Below are 20,154 nucleotides of genomic sequence, written 5' to 3' on the forward strand. Positions count from 1 at the left end.
AGTTTCCATAATTCGAAAAAGGATATGGGATTGCATGGTATTTTAAGAGGGTTTTTTTTTTTTTTAATCTGTTTCTATGACTTTCATTTCAGTTTCAAAATTTAACTTCTAAATTAGTCTAGGAGTTCCCATCGTGGTGCAGTGGTTAAAGAATCCAACTAGGAACCATGAGGTTGCAGGTTTGATCCCTGGCCTTGCTCAGTGGGTTAAGGATCCGGCGTTACTGTGAGCTGTGGTTGCAGACGCGGCTCGGATCCCTCGTTGCTGTGGCTCTGGTGTAGGCTGGCGGCTACAGCTCCGATTAGACTCCTAGCCTGGGAACTCCATATGCCGTGGGAGTGGCCCTAGAAAAGGCAAAAAATAAAATAAAATAAAATTAGTCCAACAGCAAAATTAAAAATCTTTCAACCTCTACCTCCCTCCTTTCTATAGACTAATGTATACTTTACTCCAACCAGTTGAGACCAACCTAAATAAGGCAGAACTGACCTTATTTAAGCGTTAGTAATGAGTATCTCAGAAATCACAAGAAATGAAAAACAAGCTGGGATTGGTACATATTCTGTATAATGATACTTGACTCATCTCCTCACCTGCTTCCTGGCTTGGATGCAACTGACCCAAGATATTCCCCACCATAGTGAGATCTGTTGGTATGAAATACCACAGCCAAAACACCCATTTTTACCCAGGCCTAGACCTTCTACCCTAGAGAGAAACAGGCCAAGAGAGATGCCTGCACACAGGGCATGAAATTCCTGCAACAGGTCCTAAAACATAAGGCGTTTGGAAATGGATAATGACAGTGGGACAAGATAACGTTTCATCACCCCAACCTCCTGTGATTTAGGTTAAAAAAAAAAAAAACTGATTCTGGAGTAAATACATTTATTGATACCCATTTCATATAGTTCAATGAAATAATCTATAAATATAAAAGCACTTCTCTTTTGGATATCACCATGGTCCATGTAAATACTCAACAGTCAGAATCGTCTGCAGGAAGCACTCCAAGTCACACAGTTAGGTTTACAGACCTGAATATACATATTTCATTAAACAGTGGCACTTATGTACTCAAGTGGTCCAGTGGCTTTGGAAGATAGGACTACTGGGCATGTGAAGTAAAAATAACATGGAAGTTTAAACCGATGGGGAGGGTATCAACTTTCAACAAAAAGAAACAATTATGAATTAATATCCTAGGTGAAGAAAGTACCACAGCTGACACTTGGCATCTGAATACTGGAGATGAAGAAGGTTTTAACGACACAAGTCATGACGCCACATCCAGTGGACAGTCCGCCAGTGCCTTAGGGTCACTCACGGTCAACAGGACAGCAATTCTGAAAGGATCTCGATAGCTCAGAATAAAAAAGTATGTGGCAACTGGTAACAAGTTTTAAAGAAAAGTGAGCTAAGTATTTCAATGACATGAGTTTCTCTCCTAGGAGGAGACTGTGGGGAAAACAATTTTTTTTTTAATTTCCTTTGTTACAGTGATCAGAATCATTTATCTAATACATGAGAAAGAACCCAGGTATCTGGTACCCAAAACACAGGTGCAAAAATTTTCTTCTGTTTCAAAAGTTTGTTTCCCGATACTTTCAAGAAACCTAATGCAGCAGCCACTGTTGAGCCTTGCTCTCGACTTGATGCAGCGTAAAATTTTCTCATTCCTGCAGAAACATACAGGACTGTCCTTTGCTGCAGTCAGACCACGTGTCCTCTGAATTAGCGAGCAAATGCACTTCGAAGGTCTGAGGTGTGCAAGGTCCAAAACTGAACTCTGGGAGGCAGGGTTAGAACTTAAGCAAGGCAGAATTTTGAGCGACTACTCAAATGAAAATCTAAGCAAAGCATAGAAAACTTCAGTTCTATTATTTTCAACTGGTAACATTCCCTGGTAAGGATAGGTAAGCGGTGTTATCTCCAGGTCCAAAACATCCCAACTACTTAAAGTAGGCCACCAAAGAGGAGAAAAACACACTTCAGTTCTGTGGTGTCTAGAATTCTTTTTTGCCTTTTCTTTTTTTTTTTTTTAAAAAAGAGAGAGAGAGTATCTTCAGTTGCACACCACTGGTTGAAGGAGTTTTCATCCGAATGAGAAACTCTACCCCTTGTCTCTAGTGGGACAGGCACCAGATTCCCACAAGCGGCAACTTCCATGTCCTGTAGCACATGGCCTCTGACCCTGGAGTGAAGAATAAGCCAGCACGGAGCCCTGACCGCTGGCATTCAGGCTAGATGGCATTTCGCGGCGTGCCGTTGTGTGTCAACGCTTTCAGGCTGGGGGCACTGCTCTGGTGACCACAGCTCCTGTGAGAAGTCACACCAACCTCAAAAACCTCATGAATAGCTTTACGGAAACAGTGGAAGTTGTAGTCTATTAAACCTGCACAGGAGAGAAAAAGACTGTCAATCTTGAAACTACCTACTAGGGGACATTTGGTGACAGAAAAAAATAATTGATATGTATTAAAAAACATATATCCAACTGAGGAATTCTTTATGCTGGAAACGTGAAAAGCACATACCCAAGTTTTAACACGGGTTACCTCTGGGGCCTGGGAGTGAAGAGGGGAAATAAAAAAGCAATTGGGAAGACAAATTTGCTAAGAAAATTTACAATGAAACCTAAGGAGAAAGCAAAATACTTTTTGATTTCGAAAGCTTCTCCCTTTTACACATCTCCAGGGCAGCCAACGAAAAGCTGAAGGAAACAGCTAGAACAATAGTCTGGCAAACTGCTCAGCAGAGCCCTGGGCTTGGGAGGGGTCGGGGAGGCCCATCAGGCAGGGCCTCAGGAAGCCTGCTCCCCACTTCAGGCAGGGCAACTCCTTCTTCATCTGTTTTAGGAACTGACTCCCAAAGAAGATTCTGGTCAAACAAAGGGTTCCTTGCAGGTACATAGTGACACACGACCAATTCTGGACCCGGAGATACATGCAAGTGTATGCAACTTCCGTAAGGAAGGGGATCTATTCTTTCCTCCACCCCATTCCTCCTTAATGGCCAGAACATGGCTAAGATGGCTGGAGCTCCAGGAGCCATTCCAGACCATAAGGTGAACTCGAGAATAAAAGCCAGTGCTGAGAACGGCAGAGCAGAAAAGAAACGCACCTACATCCTCAACGATATGGGGACATAAAGACATTAACACAAGAAACAAATTACAATAACCTGAGGTTAAATCTACTACAGACGTGAAAGCAAGCCAGAGGTGGGAGAGCCAAGTGCAGCGTGAAAACAGCAAGGAAAGCGTCAGGGGTGAGGCAGGACTTTGAGGATACAGGCAAGATTTAATCAGGCAGGAAAGAGGACCAAAGTCACAAAACAGCAGGGAGCTGGCAAGGACAACACAGCACACAGGTGGAAGACAGGAAAGAAACTGGTCTGACTGCAGATAGGAGAAGAGAATTATTGGGATTATGTACTGGGAATAGAGTCTGAATAAGCAAGTTAGAGTCAAGTTAAGGAGGTCCTTCAGATTCAGGGAAAAATTAAAGTGTTGATAAGTTCAACCACACTGACTTTTATGCAAATGGTAAAATTAAATTGTCAATCAGAAAATTTTGAGGAGTTCCCGTCGTGGCTCAGTGGTTAACGAACCCGACTAGGATCCACAAGGACATGGGTTCGATCCTTGGCCTCGCTCAGTAGGTTACAGATCTGGCATTGCCATGAGCCGTGGTGGAGGTCACAGATGCAGCTCAGATCCCGAATTGCTGTGGCGTAGGCCAGCAGCTACAGCTCCAGTTCAACCCCTAGCCTGCAACTTCCAAGGGTGCAGCCCTAAACAGACAAAAGATAAAAAAAACAAAAAAAACAAAAACTTGAACACTGGCTGGACATGTGATATCATGAAATCACCATCAATGTTATGTTTTTTAACGGTCATAGTTATGCTTAAAAAAGAGCACTACTTCTAGAGATATCTGTTGAAATCTGTATAGACAAAATGATTTGATATCAGAAATCTGCTTCAAAATAACCCAGTAGGAAAAAAGGTATAGAGATGAAATAAGAATGGCTAGGACTCTGGTAACTGCTCAATCTGGGTGATAGGTAAAAAGGGGTTTGTTACATTATTTTCTCTAGCTTTTTATATGCTAGATAGTTTCTACAACAATAGAGTAGAAGATAACAATTCAGTTGTGTGGAAGTCCCCATTGTGGTAAGCGGTAAGGAACTCAACTAGTATCCATGAGGATGCAGGTTCGATCCCTGGCCTTGCTTAATGGGTTAAGGATCTGGTGTTGCCATGACCTGTGGTGTAGGTCACAGACACAGCTTGGAGCCAACTGTAGCTGGTGGGCAGCTGTAGCTCCAATTTGACCCCTAGCCTGGAAATTTCCATATGCTGCAGTTGTGGCCCTAAAGAGAAAAAAGAAAAACAATTCAGTTGTGGGGAAGATATACAGGACACACAAGACTGACCACATGCTGCTGACTGTTGAAGCAGGGAGATAGGTACATGGAGAGTCACTGTGCTGGTCTACTTTTGTATATATTCGAAAATTTCCATAACTAAAAGTTTGTAAAATTTTTAAAAATTAGAAATGGAGACAAAGAACTCCTAGGAAGTACAGAAAAGATAGAGTACAAAAGAGATAAAAAATATGTGAACAAGCAAATCACCAGAGAAAACACCTAAACTGGCATAAAAAGGTTCGTGCAATGAAAAAGACTTTTGCTCTAAACAGCAATTAAAGTAAAAATCAGAACCAAATGAGATACCATTTCATGCCTGCCACACTTATGACAACTAAAAGGTCTAACAGTATCAAACATTATGAAGGACATGAAGTAATGAGAACAGCAGCAGTGCCAGGGATGAAAATGATAAAGCCACTTTGGAGAGCAATTCAGTCATGCCTAACAAAGTGGAAGATGTATGTCTTCTCTAAATTCCACTCCTAAATGCTTACTCTAGAGAAAGACTCCGTATGTGCAAAGACAAGCTGGTGCATGAGCATTTCTTGCAAAACTATTTGTAACTTAAAAATCATCTAAATGTCCAGCAAGAAGAAAATAAACTGTGGTATATGCAATCCACAGAATACTGTGGGGCAGTGAAAATGAATGAACCAGAGCTACATGCTATGGACATGGAACAATATCAAAAGCAACCTCCAGGGAAGAAGAACGAGTAAGCTGAAGACGATTTACAACTTGACATCATTTACACAAAGATACACAATACCTTATATTGTTTAAGGACAGATATGAAGTAAAAGACTAAATCATGCACAGGAAAAACAAAACACCGCATTCAACAGAGCGCAAGAGGGGGTTTCAACTGAACACACAGTGGACAAATGTGTATTTGTCATGTTTCAATTCTTAAGCTGAAAGATGAACACACACATTATTTTAACCCAAAGAACTGTGTATATCTGGAATACTTTGTTCCTATCAACATTAGTGAAATAATACTAATTCATACAATATTAATATTACAACCAGGCAAAAGAGCAGGGGCTGGTTGCGATGAACACAAGAGGGCTACAGTAGATCCTTGAGTAGTTAAAAACATGGTAAAAGTAACTTTCTGAACAGGAGACTGCCCTTAGAATAAAAGGTGACACATACTGAGCCCTCAATATATGCAATGAATGCAGTACCACAGGCCTGGAGGGAGGAGGACCTGGAGTCACTGACAGAGGAAATGGAAAGGAAACCCGAGAAACAAGAAATAAATGGTAATATCTGGTTAGGCATTCCCATCGTGGCTCAGCAGGTTATGAACCCAACCAGTATCCATGAGGATGCAGGTTTGATCTCTGGCCTTGCTCAGTGGGCTAAAGATCCCAAGTTGCTGTGAGCTGTGGTGTAGGTTGCAGACTCGGCTCAGATCCCGCATTGCTGTGGCTGTGGCACAGGCCAACAGCTGCAGCTCCAATTCAATCCCTAGCCCGGGAATTTCCATATGTGTGTGTGCACCCCTAAAAAGCCAAAAAAAAAAAAAAAAGATTTGGTTAAAATTAAAAGAATGGGAAAAGGGCAACAGAGAACCCCCACTTTGAAATCATCTGCAAGGGCCTCTTGAACAATTATACCACACAATTACCTGACTACCACATATCCCAGCTTGGACACTAGAAATACAGCATAACTAGTAACAGAAGTAGGGCAGCCAGGCGAGTCGTGAAAGAAAGTGGAAAACATTCATCGGTTTGTGACACCATGGACAAGAGAGCAATCAAACATTTAAGCGAAGATGTCTTACTAAGAGATCCCAATGGGGAAACTGGTCCAAGTCAGAGCTGGAGGTGTGACTGTTTCAATCAACTCCACAGAGGAGATTAAACAAAGCCTGGTGAGGTGCACTGACCAGGACAGCAAGTGAAAAAGTGAGTGGGAGACCTGGCTCCGAAGGACACTCAGAACTGAGCAAAAGGAAAATGGAAACTGTGGGACAGGTGGCCAGAGACACAAATACATAGAAGAACCCAGAGAGTTCCATTTCAGGGAAGCAAAGAGAGAGGAAAGCTTTAAGAAGGCGGGACTGACAGGGTCACACTTCGGAAGGCTGGAGAGGCCACAGAAGGCAGCAGGACAGTGACCTGGAAACCTCTCAAACAGTCTCAGCAGACTGGTTCAGGTGGAAACCAAACCACAGGCAGTTAGACAGGTATCAGAAGGGTCTGAAATGAGAGAGGCTGGAATAAAAAACTTGATTTAAAGTAAAAGACCAAAGAAAGACGGAGAAATTCTGGACTCTACATGGACGAAAAGGTGCCAAAGTAGTTTGAGCTGGTAAAGCCTCTTGTTTTCAAGAACCGAAGAAATTATGACAAAGACCTTATATAAAAAAACAGCTTTTTGGCCACACCTGCAGCATGCAGAAGTTCCCAGACCAGGGATCAAACCCACATCACAGCAGTCACCCAAGCCACAGCAGCGACAACACCAGACCCTTCACCCACCAAGCCACCAGGGAAATCCTAAAGACATTTTTTTTCAAATGCCATTACCTTTTCGTTCAAAACTTTCTTCCCTAAGAATGCAGACCAGTGCCAAAAATTTAGTCACCTCCTTTAAATAAAGAACAGTTGTATTATTCAGCTTGATGATGGCCATAGATTCTTTGTCATAAGCACTTCCACTTCCATCTTCCTTTAACCTGTTTTAAAACAAAGTACCGGTCGTTAGAGGTTTCCCAATTAGGCATTTTGTCACGTTTGCACAATGACAAATCTTTCCACCCAGTTTCCTGAACATCTTTTGAGAAAGAAGAATGCTGACTCAGCCACAGTGGAACAGAAATCGGGTTTAGGTACAGGTGTCCAAACTCTGCTGCAGTATTCCATGTGTTCACACCATCCTGTTTACTAGGATGCATAGAACACAGCAGGCTTCCAATCTTCCCTTATATTCAGCTGTGCTGACACCATCTCCCAATAAGAAAGGACCCCAAATATGAAAACCACTATTAGTAAAAAAGGCATAAGTACAAAAACTAAAACAAATACAGTCTACCAAAGAGCCTGTGAAAATCTCATGACTGCAAAGTGAACCATACAGAGTCTGAAAACTATTTCATTTATTAGACTAGAATTGTCTGAATTACACAGAGTCCTCCTTTAAAAAATGTAAAACAAGAGTCAAGTAAGAAGCAAACTGAACTTCAATAAAGCACACCAAATTGCATACGTAGACTGCATGAAGAACAGTGAAATGATGGCTATTTCTCCTTTCTGTACTTGAAATTCCTGGGCTAGGGATGGAATCAGAGCTGCAGCTGAGGCCTAGGCCCCAGCCACAGCAACACTGGATTGAGCCACATCTGTGTCCTATGCCACAGCCTGCAGCAGCCCAAAACCTTAATCCACCTGAGTGAGGCCAGGGATTGAACCCACATCCTCATAGACACTATGTCAGTTTCTTGACCCACTGAGCAACAACTCCTTAATATTGTACTTTATAATGTAAAATGTGGTTTCAATGTATCTTATACTGAAAATGAACTTAACAACTAAGTTTAATTTTTTAATTATAAAAACTGGTTTATACAATTTTGATTTATTTTAAAGAAAAAGCAAATGTTCTGGGAGTTCCCACTGTGCTCAGTAGGTTAAGAATCCAGCACAGTGTCCATGAGGATGCAGGTTCAATCCCTGGCCTCACTCAGTGGGTTAAGGATCCCGTATTGCCACAACCGCATGTAGGCTGCAGATGCAGCTCAGATTTGGTGTAGTCGTGGCTGCTGGCAGCTGCAGCTCCAATTCAACCCCTAGCCTGGGAACTTCTGTATGCTGCAGGTGCAGCCTTAAAAAGAAAAGAAAGAAGAGGGGGGCGAAGGATGGAGGGAAGGAAGGAAAGAAGGGAGGGAGGAAGGAGCGAGCAAATGTTCTATTCATCTATTTTTAAAACTAGGAACGGGAACATAAAACTTTCCTGCATAACCTACAGAAACACCTCATTTTCACTATGGAAAGGATTAAAAAAAGGAGAATGCATAATCACAAGAGTGAAAAATAGGCATGGAAGAGAAGAACAGACAGGTAACAAACAGGTAAAACAAATGCATTTTCCTACTCAGAGGCAGCTGGAGAGAAACACTGACAAATTAGGCAGAAAAACCAAGGTGAAGGGTAGGGACAGAGAGATGAGAGGAATTTTGACCAGGTGGAGCAGAGAGGAACAACAGATAAAGGACAAAGGTTTCAGAAAGCAAAGGTAATGTCAGAGCATCAAGAAAAGTGCCTTGGGGGAGTTCCCATTGTGGTTAAGTGGGTTAGGAACCCAACTAGTATCCATGAGGACGTGGGTTCGATCCTTGGGTTCGTTCAGTGGGTTAAAGCTCTGGTGTTGCCAAAAGCTGCAATGTAGGTCTCAGAGGTAGCTCGGATCCCAAGTGGTTGTGGCTGTGGTGTAAGCCAGCAGCTGCAGCTCCGATTCAGCCCCCAGCCTGGGAACTTCCATATGCCACAGATGCAGCCCTAAAAAGCAAAAAGAAAAAAGAAAAAAAGTGCCTTGAGAGTGCTGGCATTAAAACATGAGATGAATCAGAGCTATGAGAGGCTGCAGAGGTTACTGGCTTTTGAAATACCGATAAGTTTTGCAAAGTTTCCACCTGTCCTTTGGACTTTTCTACAAAATCACTTCTTTGCTAGCTTTTACAAATTTCTGTATAGAGTTTGGTGAATTTACATAAAAGAAGAGTTTATATTTCAGAGACTTATTTTGGAAACTTAGGTGTATGGGTCACATCTTTTTTTTATGATTTTTATTTTTTCCATTATAGATGATTTACAGAGTTGTCAAATTTCTACTTTACAGCAAAGTGACCCAATCGTATATACAATATTCTCACATTATCCTCCATCATGTTCCATCACAAGTGACTAAATATAGTTCCCTGTGCTATACAGTAGGATCCAATCTAAGTTCATCTCACACCCAGGATTTTTTTTTCCCCCTTTCTGGCCACCTTGCAGCTTATGGAGTTCCCAGGCCAGGGATCAGATCCAAGCCACAGTCAAGACCTAAGCCACAACTGTGGCAACACCGGATCCTTAACTCACTGTGCCGGGCTGAGGATCGAACCTGTATCCCAGCGCTCCCAAGACGCTGCTGATCCAGTTGTGCCACTGTGGGACCTCATGACATCCAGAATTCTGATTTCTTTGTTTCTGAGCTCTCCGAAAGGTTAAGGATCCCTCAATCCCATAAAGCCTAAGGTCAAATTAGGGACCAGTACATACTTTGTAATTGAGAATGTTTTAGATCTAAGTTGCAGTGGTGAGAAGACATAATACAAACTTCCCAAATAACAGCAGGCAAAACTTCCAGTGCTAAGTCTGGCACTAGTCACGCTTTTTCAGCTGCTCTTCCAGTCTGAAGGAGGAGGACCCAGCAGCATACCTACAGAGAAACCATCTCCAAGTTGAAGTACTATGGTCAGAGCAATTCTTCATACAGTACTTGACAGATGCCTCAGAAATGAATCCCCAGGACAAATCAAGCTGGTAAGTTTTCCACTTGTCTGAGATCTTGCAGAAATACAGGTACCACTTACCCATATATACAAGACACATCAATTACAACATCAATCATGTCACAGCAAAGTTCATAAGACTGCATATCCACAGGAGAACTGTCGGTTGCAATGTAGATTTTGCTGACAACATCGAAGAGAAAAGCTTTTTCAATACCTGAATTCTTGAAAAAACAAAATTAAGGAACTGTTCAGTTTTTTTTAAGAATCACAATTTGGAAACTTATCGAATATCTTGAATCACTGATTAACATACTGATTATACAACTGAATACCAAAAAAACAAATAGTACTTGGTTAGGGGACAGTTCTCTTAACTCAAGAATAAATGTGGAATTACTTCTCTGCTCTGATTTACTGACAAAACTGTACCAGTCGCACTTGTTTTTTTCCTTCCTCCTATTTCTTAAAATGAATTAACTTTTAAGACACCACCGAAAACTACCCAAAAAATCCTCCGGGGGCGGGGGGGGAATCAAGCCATGCTACATTTTCAACAATCCTTTTTTTGTGGCAATAATCAATCTCCAGTTCGAATGACCTGCTACCACAGAGGCTTTATATGGCAATTAGCAAACCATAAAAGAATGGTTTGACAACAACATCTAACATAAGCCAAAAGCCCAGAGAATTGGGGATCACTACACATTGAATCCTTCAAAGCAATGTTTGGAAAATAGACTGGCAGAATGCTAAATTTATTGTAGGACTATCCTTTTTTATTAAGCTGAATCCTCAAAATACGAAATGTGAAAAATGACACCGAGATTACAGTTAACAAGGAAGGGATCAATTTTTCAATGTGACTTCCAATAAGGCAGAGATTAAGTTGAGCCGAATTCCCAAAACCCTGTCTATTCCAGTTTCTACTCTTCCTTCAGTAAACAGGTATCATGAAGACATTGTCAATTAGGAAAACACAAGGAAATTCTTCACCAGGTCATTTTAAGACAAAAAGGAGGGGGAAGGGACTTCTAAGGAAAATGCAGAAAATAACTCAAGCAAGCCCTTTTTTAACTGTTTTTATTAGTTACTTTACATTTAAGTGTATCATTAGTCTCTAAGCTTGATTCAGACTAATTCAAGCCCTTTTTTTTTTTTTTGGAGACTTTGATAATACGAATACAGCTCGGCAAAAACAGAATCAGTAACTACAGTGAAGTAAACAGCTCACTTACTGATATAAAGATATTTAATAGGTTTTCCAGGGTTGGCAGTTGTGGAATAAGTTTCTGCACCACCTTACTGAAGGCTTCAAATATTGAATGGTCATAGATACTAGTCAAATAAAAGCTGAAAAACACAATAGTTTGATTAATTTGAAAACTATCTTAAGTCCAGTGACAATTGTCATTAACATATAAAAGCTTAAATTTCTTAACATTTGATTTCATCAAGTTCAAATGAAGCCTCTTTTCCTGTGCACCATCCACAACATTCAAGATGACAAATGCAGTTTCCCCACCTGGCCTGTAGCTCTCCATCCCTTTATTGCATTCAAACTGAGGGTAACTGAGGTGGTACCTAGGAATGCATTTTCAGGTGCAAAAACCTGAATATTCACCTAAGTCTTTACAATCTGATCCAAAAAGCTTGATTTCTTAAGTCCATCACTGACGAAACCCAAGAAAAAGCTCAGAGGAGATAGATAATATTTACTACATAAGAGTATTATTCAGGTTTCTACTAAAATGTTACCTCCTCAGAACGTTCTTTCCTGATTCCCTCACCTAAAATACTACCCCTGTACCCAGTGCCTTCAGCCCCTTTCCCCTGGCTTGTTTTTTTTCATAGCACTAAGAACTTAAAATTACACTATACATTTTTTTTTCTTCTTTTTAGGGCCACAGCTGCAGCATACAGAAGTTCCCAGGCTAGGGGTCGCATTGGAGCTGCAGCTGCGGGCCTAAGCAACAGACACAGCAATGTAGGATCCAAGCCACGTCTGCAAGCTACACCACAGCTCATGGCAATGCCTGAGTCACACCTGCGACCTACATCAAAAGCTCATGGCAACGCTGGATCCTTAACCCACTGAGCAAGGCCAGGGATCAAACCCACATCCTCATGGATACCAGTCAGGTTCCATAACCCACTGAGCCATAATGGGAACTCCCTACTATACATTTATCTGTAAGTGTTTTTGAGCTGTCACATTCTTCAGAATGTAAGCTCCATGAGGGCAGAAACTTTGCTGCCCTTGCTCACAGCTGCAGCCCCAATGCCCTAAAGAGTGCTCATAAACATCTGCTGAATAAACAAATGAAAAATTAAATTGGTGCTTAGAATTTTATGTAAATAACACATTAAGGAAGATGGGAGTTGAGGCTCTATAGAGAATGGAACAGCTATCTGGAGGCCTGAAAAGGATATACAGCGAAGTAAATTTTGTAGATTTAACAAAACACATATTTAAACGAGAGAGGCCTTTAACAGTTTAAATAGCGTGGCTAATTCTACCTGCCTTGTCACTCAGGAAGTATACTCTTCATCCATAGTTGTATCCATGATGTAATTAAAACACGCATTACAAAGTCAGAGACATAGAACTGTTTATATCACACTTCATGGGTAATTTAAAGATACTTTCAAAGAGCACACCTAAAAATCCAACCTGGATGGGGCTCTAATCTAGATGTTAGAACAACAAGACAGGTGAGACCAAAATGATCTCCCCTCAGACACTAAGGACAAAGGAATATTTTAGACGAGCAATTCAAGACGGTCCTGCAGGAAATGTGCAGCTTGGAGGTGGATGGGGACCAGGAAGAACCTCCAAGGCACAGGGCAATTTAGTAAGCTGAGTTTCTGGAAACTGAAAATCTACTCAAGCCTCATCCATAAGCTTGCTGGTAATTAATAAAAGCTTAATGCAAAACTAACATGGCCTGGAGCCCCATAAAGAACTGGGGGGAAGGGATGGTGTGTACCACTGAGGTGGGATGCCCCAGGAAGAGACACAGATGAAGTTTAGGGAGGATCAGAAGGGTTCCCATGGGCTCTGGGGAACAGCACAACCATGGCTTAAAATCCATTATTCATGGTGGGAAAAAAACAAGACTGAGGAATTTTATGGGAAGGTACTCTCATTTCCTCTTACAAATATTGCTGAATTTTTTTAAAGCATGAATTACTTGTACATAGTTTAATACAGGCAAACAAGAGGTCAATGAGCTTTTCCATGTGGTTTCCTAAGAGAATAACAGAAAGCTCTTGAGCCAGGGGCCCTAGAGAATATTAGGGGTAGGGATGGGGCTTGGCTTGAGTCTATATAGGGAAGTCATTGTAACAGACCAGGGATAAGGAAATAGCTATGGTTTGTCTCTCCACTGCTTCCCCTTTAAGCTGTTTATATCATCAAAAGAACATTTTCTTAGGTACTTTTTATTACTCATTTCTACCTAAACCATAAAAGTAAATACAAAGGATGTAGGAGATATTCTTCACACACTTTTAGAATGCAAGTACACAAATCATCAAATCTCTCTAGCAGATATGGTTTAATAATAAATTTCTTAATGACATTTAATTATGAATCAGCAGTTCTTTAAACTTCATAGCAGCCCTAAGCAGATTTATAGGACACATTCGCCTAACCCAATTTTTAGAGATGCATAAAAGCAGACAATGTTTTCAAAAACATAAACCAGATACATAAGAATCCAGACTTAAAACTGTACCCTCTTTAAAAGGTTCTTCCTACTGAAAGAGATACTGTGAAAATTCAAGCTACAGAGTTCTCCAATCAACGAGACAGAGATTCCCTGAACTGAAGCAAGAAGGGAAAAAAAAATGATGAAACCAAGAGAGGGGAGTCCCAAAGCAGATTTACACCATGAGGAAACAGCCTGACTCCAGTCTCTTGAGATGAATTTGTAAACGCACCAAGAGAAACACTTCACGTGACTTCAACCTCTGGGAAAATACAAAAAAGTGGAAAAATAACTTTTCAGTAACATCGGGCTCCCAAAACCGCTTGAATTCAACAAAGAAAAGATCAAAAACATCATAGATCTGGGGAGGGTATACGGGTAACAGAGAGCTACGTGTTTGTAATGACAGAGATGGGAATACATTTACACACTTTTCAGGGCTCTCATATCAAACACACAGGTTGTTACCTAAGGTGGAGTTTTTCTAGCCCAGCATCTGCAAGGTCATCATTGGCCCTTTGATGAATATCCCTCTGTGTTTCTATTTTGTGATCATCAGACAGACCATCAACTTTGTGAATAAAAACCTCAAAATTCATGTCTGGATTAACTTTGTAGGCTTTAGAAACAGTAATGTGAAGTCTTGTTAAAGCCTCCATGTAGTCATCCTGTAAGTCAGAACAAAATATTTTTTAAAAAGAAATCTTGCATTAAGAAAGCCTCAAACCACCTCTTTCCCCAACCACAGAAAATATATTATCCTAATTATTCAGAAATATTCAAACATCCAAACACATTAACTTATACCACTAAATCCTCAATCTCTCAGGATAAAAAAATTCAACTACCAAGTTAATACTTGTAATTTTTTAAACGGATAATATAAGGAAAGGAAATGGGGAATGGACATTTCTTCCCAATAGAATTTTTTTTAAGTAATCCCAGCTCTGCCATTTATTAGATGTGTGACTTTCAGCAGGTTGCTTAGACTCTGATCTGTTTACTCGAACATAAAATTGGAATTACAGTACCTACCTCACAGTATTGTGAAGAAGAAAGTAAATAGACCATGTATGTGAAAGCACCCATTACAGAGCCTGTCACTCAGAAAGCATTCCTAACTAATGCTTAAGCTCAGAAAACGTAAGATTCTTAAGGACAGAGACATGTCCCGTTTGTCTGAGTGCCTGCCAAAGGCTAGGCCCTCAACAAGTGCTGGTTAAACTCAACTCAATTTGGGCAATTAAAGAAACTATGCACTTTAACATTTATGGACTTGGTTCTCACATTCCTCCTTTTATTATGGGCACTGATGAGACCTCTTCAGTGACTGACATCAATGTGGTGAAGTTAAGAGAGTACAGCAATATCTACCACTAACAAAAATGGAAGGCTACCCATTCACTGGAACTCAGGGATGTAAGCCATATCCCTAATCATTTGATATTCCTTACTTATACAATGGCACACCTGCTCCCTAAGCACCTGTGCAGGTACATCTCTCACACTGTTAGGGAACCTACTGGCAAAGAAATAAGCTGCAAGAAGCGCATGACAAAGACGAGAAACAACTTTCCTTTGTTCCTATATCTTCTGCCACCAGAGAAGTAAACATCATCATTTCTAACTACCTGTGCATCAATGACATATATCAATGCTCCTGTTCCCCTGAAGATCATCTCATAGTCAAAAGTTGGGTCAAAAAAGTCCATTTGCCCAGGAAAATCCCATATTTGGAAATTCACAAAGGAGCTATTAGAAATGTCATCTTTGTAAATCTTGTTGGTACTTTCCAAAAAGAGGGTCTCATTGGGCGACATTTTATGAAACACCACCTGTTAAAAGAAAGAAGACAATTTAACGGCTACCCAACTTTGTATTTAAAGTACAAAATTCCACCCTGAATTAACATAATTTAAAGAATTTCATCCTAAAGCAAAAATTTTAAAAGAGGTAAAAAGTGGAGGCCCCGCTGTGGCTCAGTGGGTTAAGAATCCAACTGCAGCAGCTTGGGTTACTGCTGAAACACAGGTTCAATCTCCAGCCCCAGCATAGTAGGTTAAGGATCTGGCATAGGTTGCAGCTGCAGCTCAGATTCAATCCCCAGCCCAGGAACTTCTGTATGCTACAGGTGCGGCCATAAAAAATAGTAGTAAAATAAAAGGAGTAAAAAGTGAATGGTGTATCCACTAGTACTTATTATCCTTTAACTTCCAACAGAAGACACCAAAGTATGAAATGAAATCACCAGAAAAACTGAAACTTCTCTGCTATTTTCTCTGTATTTGATACTAGGAGAAGCAACGTCTCTCGTCTCAGTTCAATTTTTTTTTCTGTTAAACTGCATTAATTCTGCCAAAATCTACTTTAAGATTACCAAAGTATATAGCTAAAGTTGAAAAAGTTTTGTTCATTGAAAACTTTCAGGCTCTGAGGAATAATCAGAAATGAAACTGACGAGACTCCTGCCCTCAATGGATTTGCAGCCTTGTGGAAGAAAATAAAACTACGGCAAATTATACCAAGTAAAAAGTGACGTTACTGGGGAAGGAGGGGAGCCCTGGCTGTGGTGCAATGGTATCAGCATCTTGGGAGTGCTGAAACATGGGTTCAATCCCCAATCCCGCACAGTGGGTTAAAGACCCCCAACACTGCCTCAACTGCAGCTCAGGTCAAGACCGTGGCTCAGCTCTGATCCCTAGACCAGGAGCTCCATATGTCCAGAGGCAACCAAAAATGAAAACAAAACAAAAACAAAAACTGGAGGAGGAGGAATATATTTGGGAGGGGCTAAGTTTGGGAGTTGACAGGGAAAAGACAGTTCCCATGAGAGAAAAATGGTAAAGGTAACTGTTAATTAAAATAATCACAGTCAATACGATTCTAACACAAAACTAATTTTCCCCTCACTGTTACTTTCTAGAAAAGAAAAACAGACAGTTACTCCCAAGGTTTAGGCAGTGAGCAACAAGTGAAAAGAATTAAAATCACTTTGCTAAAAACCTACCATAAAATGTACTCAGATTTCTCCATAAAGGTGACAAGATAAAACACAGTAATTCAGTCAATTCGGAAGGCTATTTTTAAAAAATATCATGTCTACATAATATCACGCAGAGACCTTTATTTTGGAGAGACCTTTGCAACAGAGTGGAAAGGGCAAAAGACCAGGGATCTAGCATTTTACTACCAGCTCACTTTGTGTGTAAGAGGTATAGCTGAGAGCTCAATCCTGCCCCTACGTCCTCCTGACCAAAAAGTGCATAGCCCTCCATGCGTTCCTGACACACCCCAAGTGAAAGTTGGCATAGGTCTGCAGATGTTCTCCAGGTCTCAGAAAATTCCTGTAGCCACATACAAACGGGCAACATCACTAGTAACTATGCTCACCGGGCCACAGATACTAAAATAGGTGGGAAAAGTGCCCCCAATTCCCACTAACGTCACAGTAAAGTCTCCTTCAAACTAGTAACAAGAGCGGGCATTACAAGGGCTAGGGAGTTAGTCGCAACTCTTTCTGATGCTGCTCCCTGGGGCTCACCTGGGAAGCCCTTGCAAACTGAGGTCACCTGAAGTGAAAGGAACACTCAACCAGGGCCAGGGAGGGAGTCCGGGAAGTTCTCCAAGTTAGAACCATGGAGCACGTCTCAGTTTCGTGAATGGAAGAGGGGCTGGGTCCCAGGAGGCGAGATCCCGGGCGGAGCCACAGGCACCTGCCTCGCTCTGGCCACTCGGGGAATACGGGACCCACTCGGCCTCGGCAGACCTGGGCGTGGACTCTGAGACTGGGGTCCCCGCTGCGGCCGCGCCCGGGCTCTGCTCCCAGAAGAGAAGAGAAAGCGCGCTGGGACAGCCCAGCCGGCCACCCCGGCCTACGCCCTCCTCGGGGCCTCCCCGCCCTGCGGCCACCCGCGCCCCCGGGGCGGGGAGGGGGGAGGGGCGGAGGGGCCGGCGCGGCCCCACTCACCTTCTGGATGGAAGACTTGCCGCTGCGCCGGAGCCCCATGAGCAGAATCCTCGGCTTGGAGCTGTCAGCACCCCCCGGGCCACAGCCTCCACCGGCCCCCGCCCCAACCCCGCCACCCCCGGCTGCAGCCTCCTCTTCCTCCTCCTCCACGCCGTAGCCGAAGTCCTTTGGGAACGAGTCCGCCGCGCCGTAACTGCCGGCGAGGGGCGTCTCCTCTGCCCCGTACTGCAGGGACATGGTGCCGGAGCCGGAGCCGGAGCCGCCGCCGCCCGCGCCCTGACAGGCCAGGCCAGGCCGAGCCAGGCCGCCGCCTCCCCAGTCCGCTGCCGCCGCCGCCGCCCCCGGCAGCCGCCACAGCCGTGCGGCCCGCCCCCCGGAGCCCGGCTCTCATAGGCTCCGCGCCCGGGCCCAGCCTCTCATTGGCTACCCGAGCTGCCACTCGGGAGCAGCAGGGTAGGTGGTGCCCGTCACGTGCCCGGAATCACCTGACTCGGAGCTGTGGAGGGGGGAGGAGGAGTCACGAGGAGGGTGGCTCGGCCCGGGCCGAGCCCGCTGCCCTCCGCCCCGACGCGCACCTCGGTCCTGCCCAGCCTTGCTTCTCACCGCTCCCCTGCCTGCCTCGGGCTCCAGAGGCCATCGCAATAGCAGATGCTCTCTGGACACTTGGGAGAAAAAAACGATTGCCCTCATCCTACTATTGTGCTCGCCCAACCAGTATTTATTGATGCCCGCGAAGTCCTGGGGCACAAAACTGGAACCGACTCGGACCCTGCCTGTCCTCAAGTTGCTCCAAGATTAATAGAGCCTGGGCCTCTGCGTAAGTACCTTCAGTACTAGGTATGAACTGGGAAGGTCAAAGGTACAGATAAAACAGCTCGGGGAGTTGGGTGGGTGAAAACGTCTCTTAGGAGCTGGCGTCTGAGCTGGTCTAAAAGGGTGGATCTGGTTGGGATATGCAAGAGTATAGAGGAGGAGCCTGACAGAATGTGGGCACAGCCTCAACCAAGGCAGTCCAGAGTGAGATACAGTTCGTTTTAGCAGGTACCCGGACCCTGATAGGAAAGCACACGCAAGCAAGCTAGAATGTTTTATCCTCTTTCTTCAGCAAATCACTGGCAATGAATACTGCTGCCACTTCAAGAACAGGACCTAATTCCCTCTGCTTCTCACTTAGTCAAAGTCTACTTCTTCATTAATTCTATCCTCCCACAGAACACTGCCCCTTCTATGACCTCGTTCAGATGGGAGACCAAAGGAAAGAATAATGAAAGCAAACCGGAGCAAATGCTTGTCACCAGATATGTTTGGGAAAGCTAGAGGGAGGAATTTTCAGTCAGACTTTAGAACTGGAAATTTGTCAAAAGAGGATCTTCCTCTTAAAGGGGGCGGGGGTGGTGATGCTAGTGTTCCAAGCAAACTAACTTCTTGATTATGAAAGGAAAGCATGTATGCAAATTTGGGACTTGGTTATGTCTGAATCTACAAGTTAAAGATGGGACACATCCGTAGAGGTCATCTTGTCCAACCTCTCACCTAGAGAATCCACTCCACAGCGTCTGACTGATGGATATTATGCAGCATACACTTCAGTAGTTCCAAGGGAAGAGAGCTCACTATCTCAATGGGCAGTCAATTCCACTGTGGTAAAATTTTGTCTGTCTCTTATTGAGGCCCCAAATTACACTCTCTGCCACTTAAACACTGGAATGTAGAAGCACTGGGCTTCATCCTTTTCATGACAGCATCTCAGATATTAGTCTTCATTACCCACTAAGTTTTCTGTTCCACATTCCATACTCAATTCCTTCGGCCATTCCTTCTACAGTAATGACCCGTAGCACTTTCTATATTAGAAAAGTTCTACCTCCACACTGTTGAACATAGTAGCCAATGTGGATTGAGCACTGGAAATGTTGCTAGTGTGACTGAGGAACTGAATTTTTAATGGCATTTTAGTTGCCAGATGTGGCTAGTGGCTACCATAATGAACAGCACAGTCTTCTATTTTCTTTGTTGTTTTTTTTGTTTGTTTTTTTTGCCATTTCTTGGGCCACTCCCGTGGCATATGGAGGTTCCCAGGCTAGGGGTCGAATCGGAGCTGTAGCTGCCAGCCTATGCCAGAGCCACAGCAACGCGGGATCCGAGCCGCATCTGCGACCTACACCACAGTTCACGGCAACACCGGATCGTTAACCCACTGAGTAAGGGCAGGGACCGAACCCGCAACCTCATGGTTCCTAGTTGGATTCGTTAACCACTGGGCCACGATGGGAACTCCAGCCTTCTATTTTCAAATGTACTCTCCTTTATATGCAGTTCAGCTCATCAATATCATGAAATGTCTGACATCTACAACACAGTACTAACCAATACAGCTTTCAGGGTGACTGCTTAGCAGCTGGGTAATGTTTCTATCAATGTTTTCCCAAACGGAATTTTTTTTTTTTTTTTTTGGTCTTTTTGCTATTTCTTAGGCCGCTCCCATGGCATATGGAGATTCCCAGGCTAGGGGTCTAATCAGAGCCGTA

General features: G+C 43.0%; 1 protein-coding gene across 1 annotated transcript; it reads right to left on the reverse strand.

Moving 5' to 3' along the window:
• Positions 1–871: 871 nt before the first annotated feature.
• On the reverse strand, positions 872–17,966 carry RRAGC (Ras related GTP binding C). The gene is made up of 7 exons (XM_003127801.5): positions 17,627–17,966; positions 15,291–15,494; positions 14,128–14,327; positions 11,185–11,299; positions 10,028–10,170; positions 6,981–7,129; positions 872–2,395 (listed from the first exon to the last, which is right to left on the reverse strand). The coding sequence occupies exons 1-7, from the start codon at positions 17,861–17,863 to the stop codon at positions 2,244–2,246; spliced, it is 1,200 nt and encodes a 399-aa protein (XP_003127849.1). The 5' UTR covers positions 17,864–17,966; the 3' UTR covers positions 872–2,243.
• Between the last annotated feature and the right edge of the window lie 2,188 nt (positions 17,967–20,154).

The sequence above is a fragment of the Sus scrofa genome, chromosome 6 (assembly GCF_054392235.1).
Source record: "Sus scrofa isolate SSC_HxYL_T2T_F1_AM1 chromosome 6, Sscrofa_HxYL_maternal_Yorkshire_Landrace_v2.0, whole genome shotgun sequence".
In the NCBI taxonomy this organism is placed as follows: Eukaryota; Metazoa; Chordata; class Mammalia; order Artiodactyla; family Suidae; genus Sus; species Sus scrofa.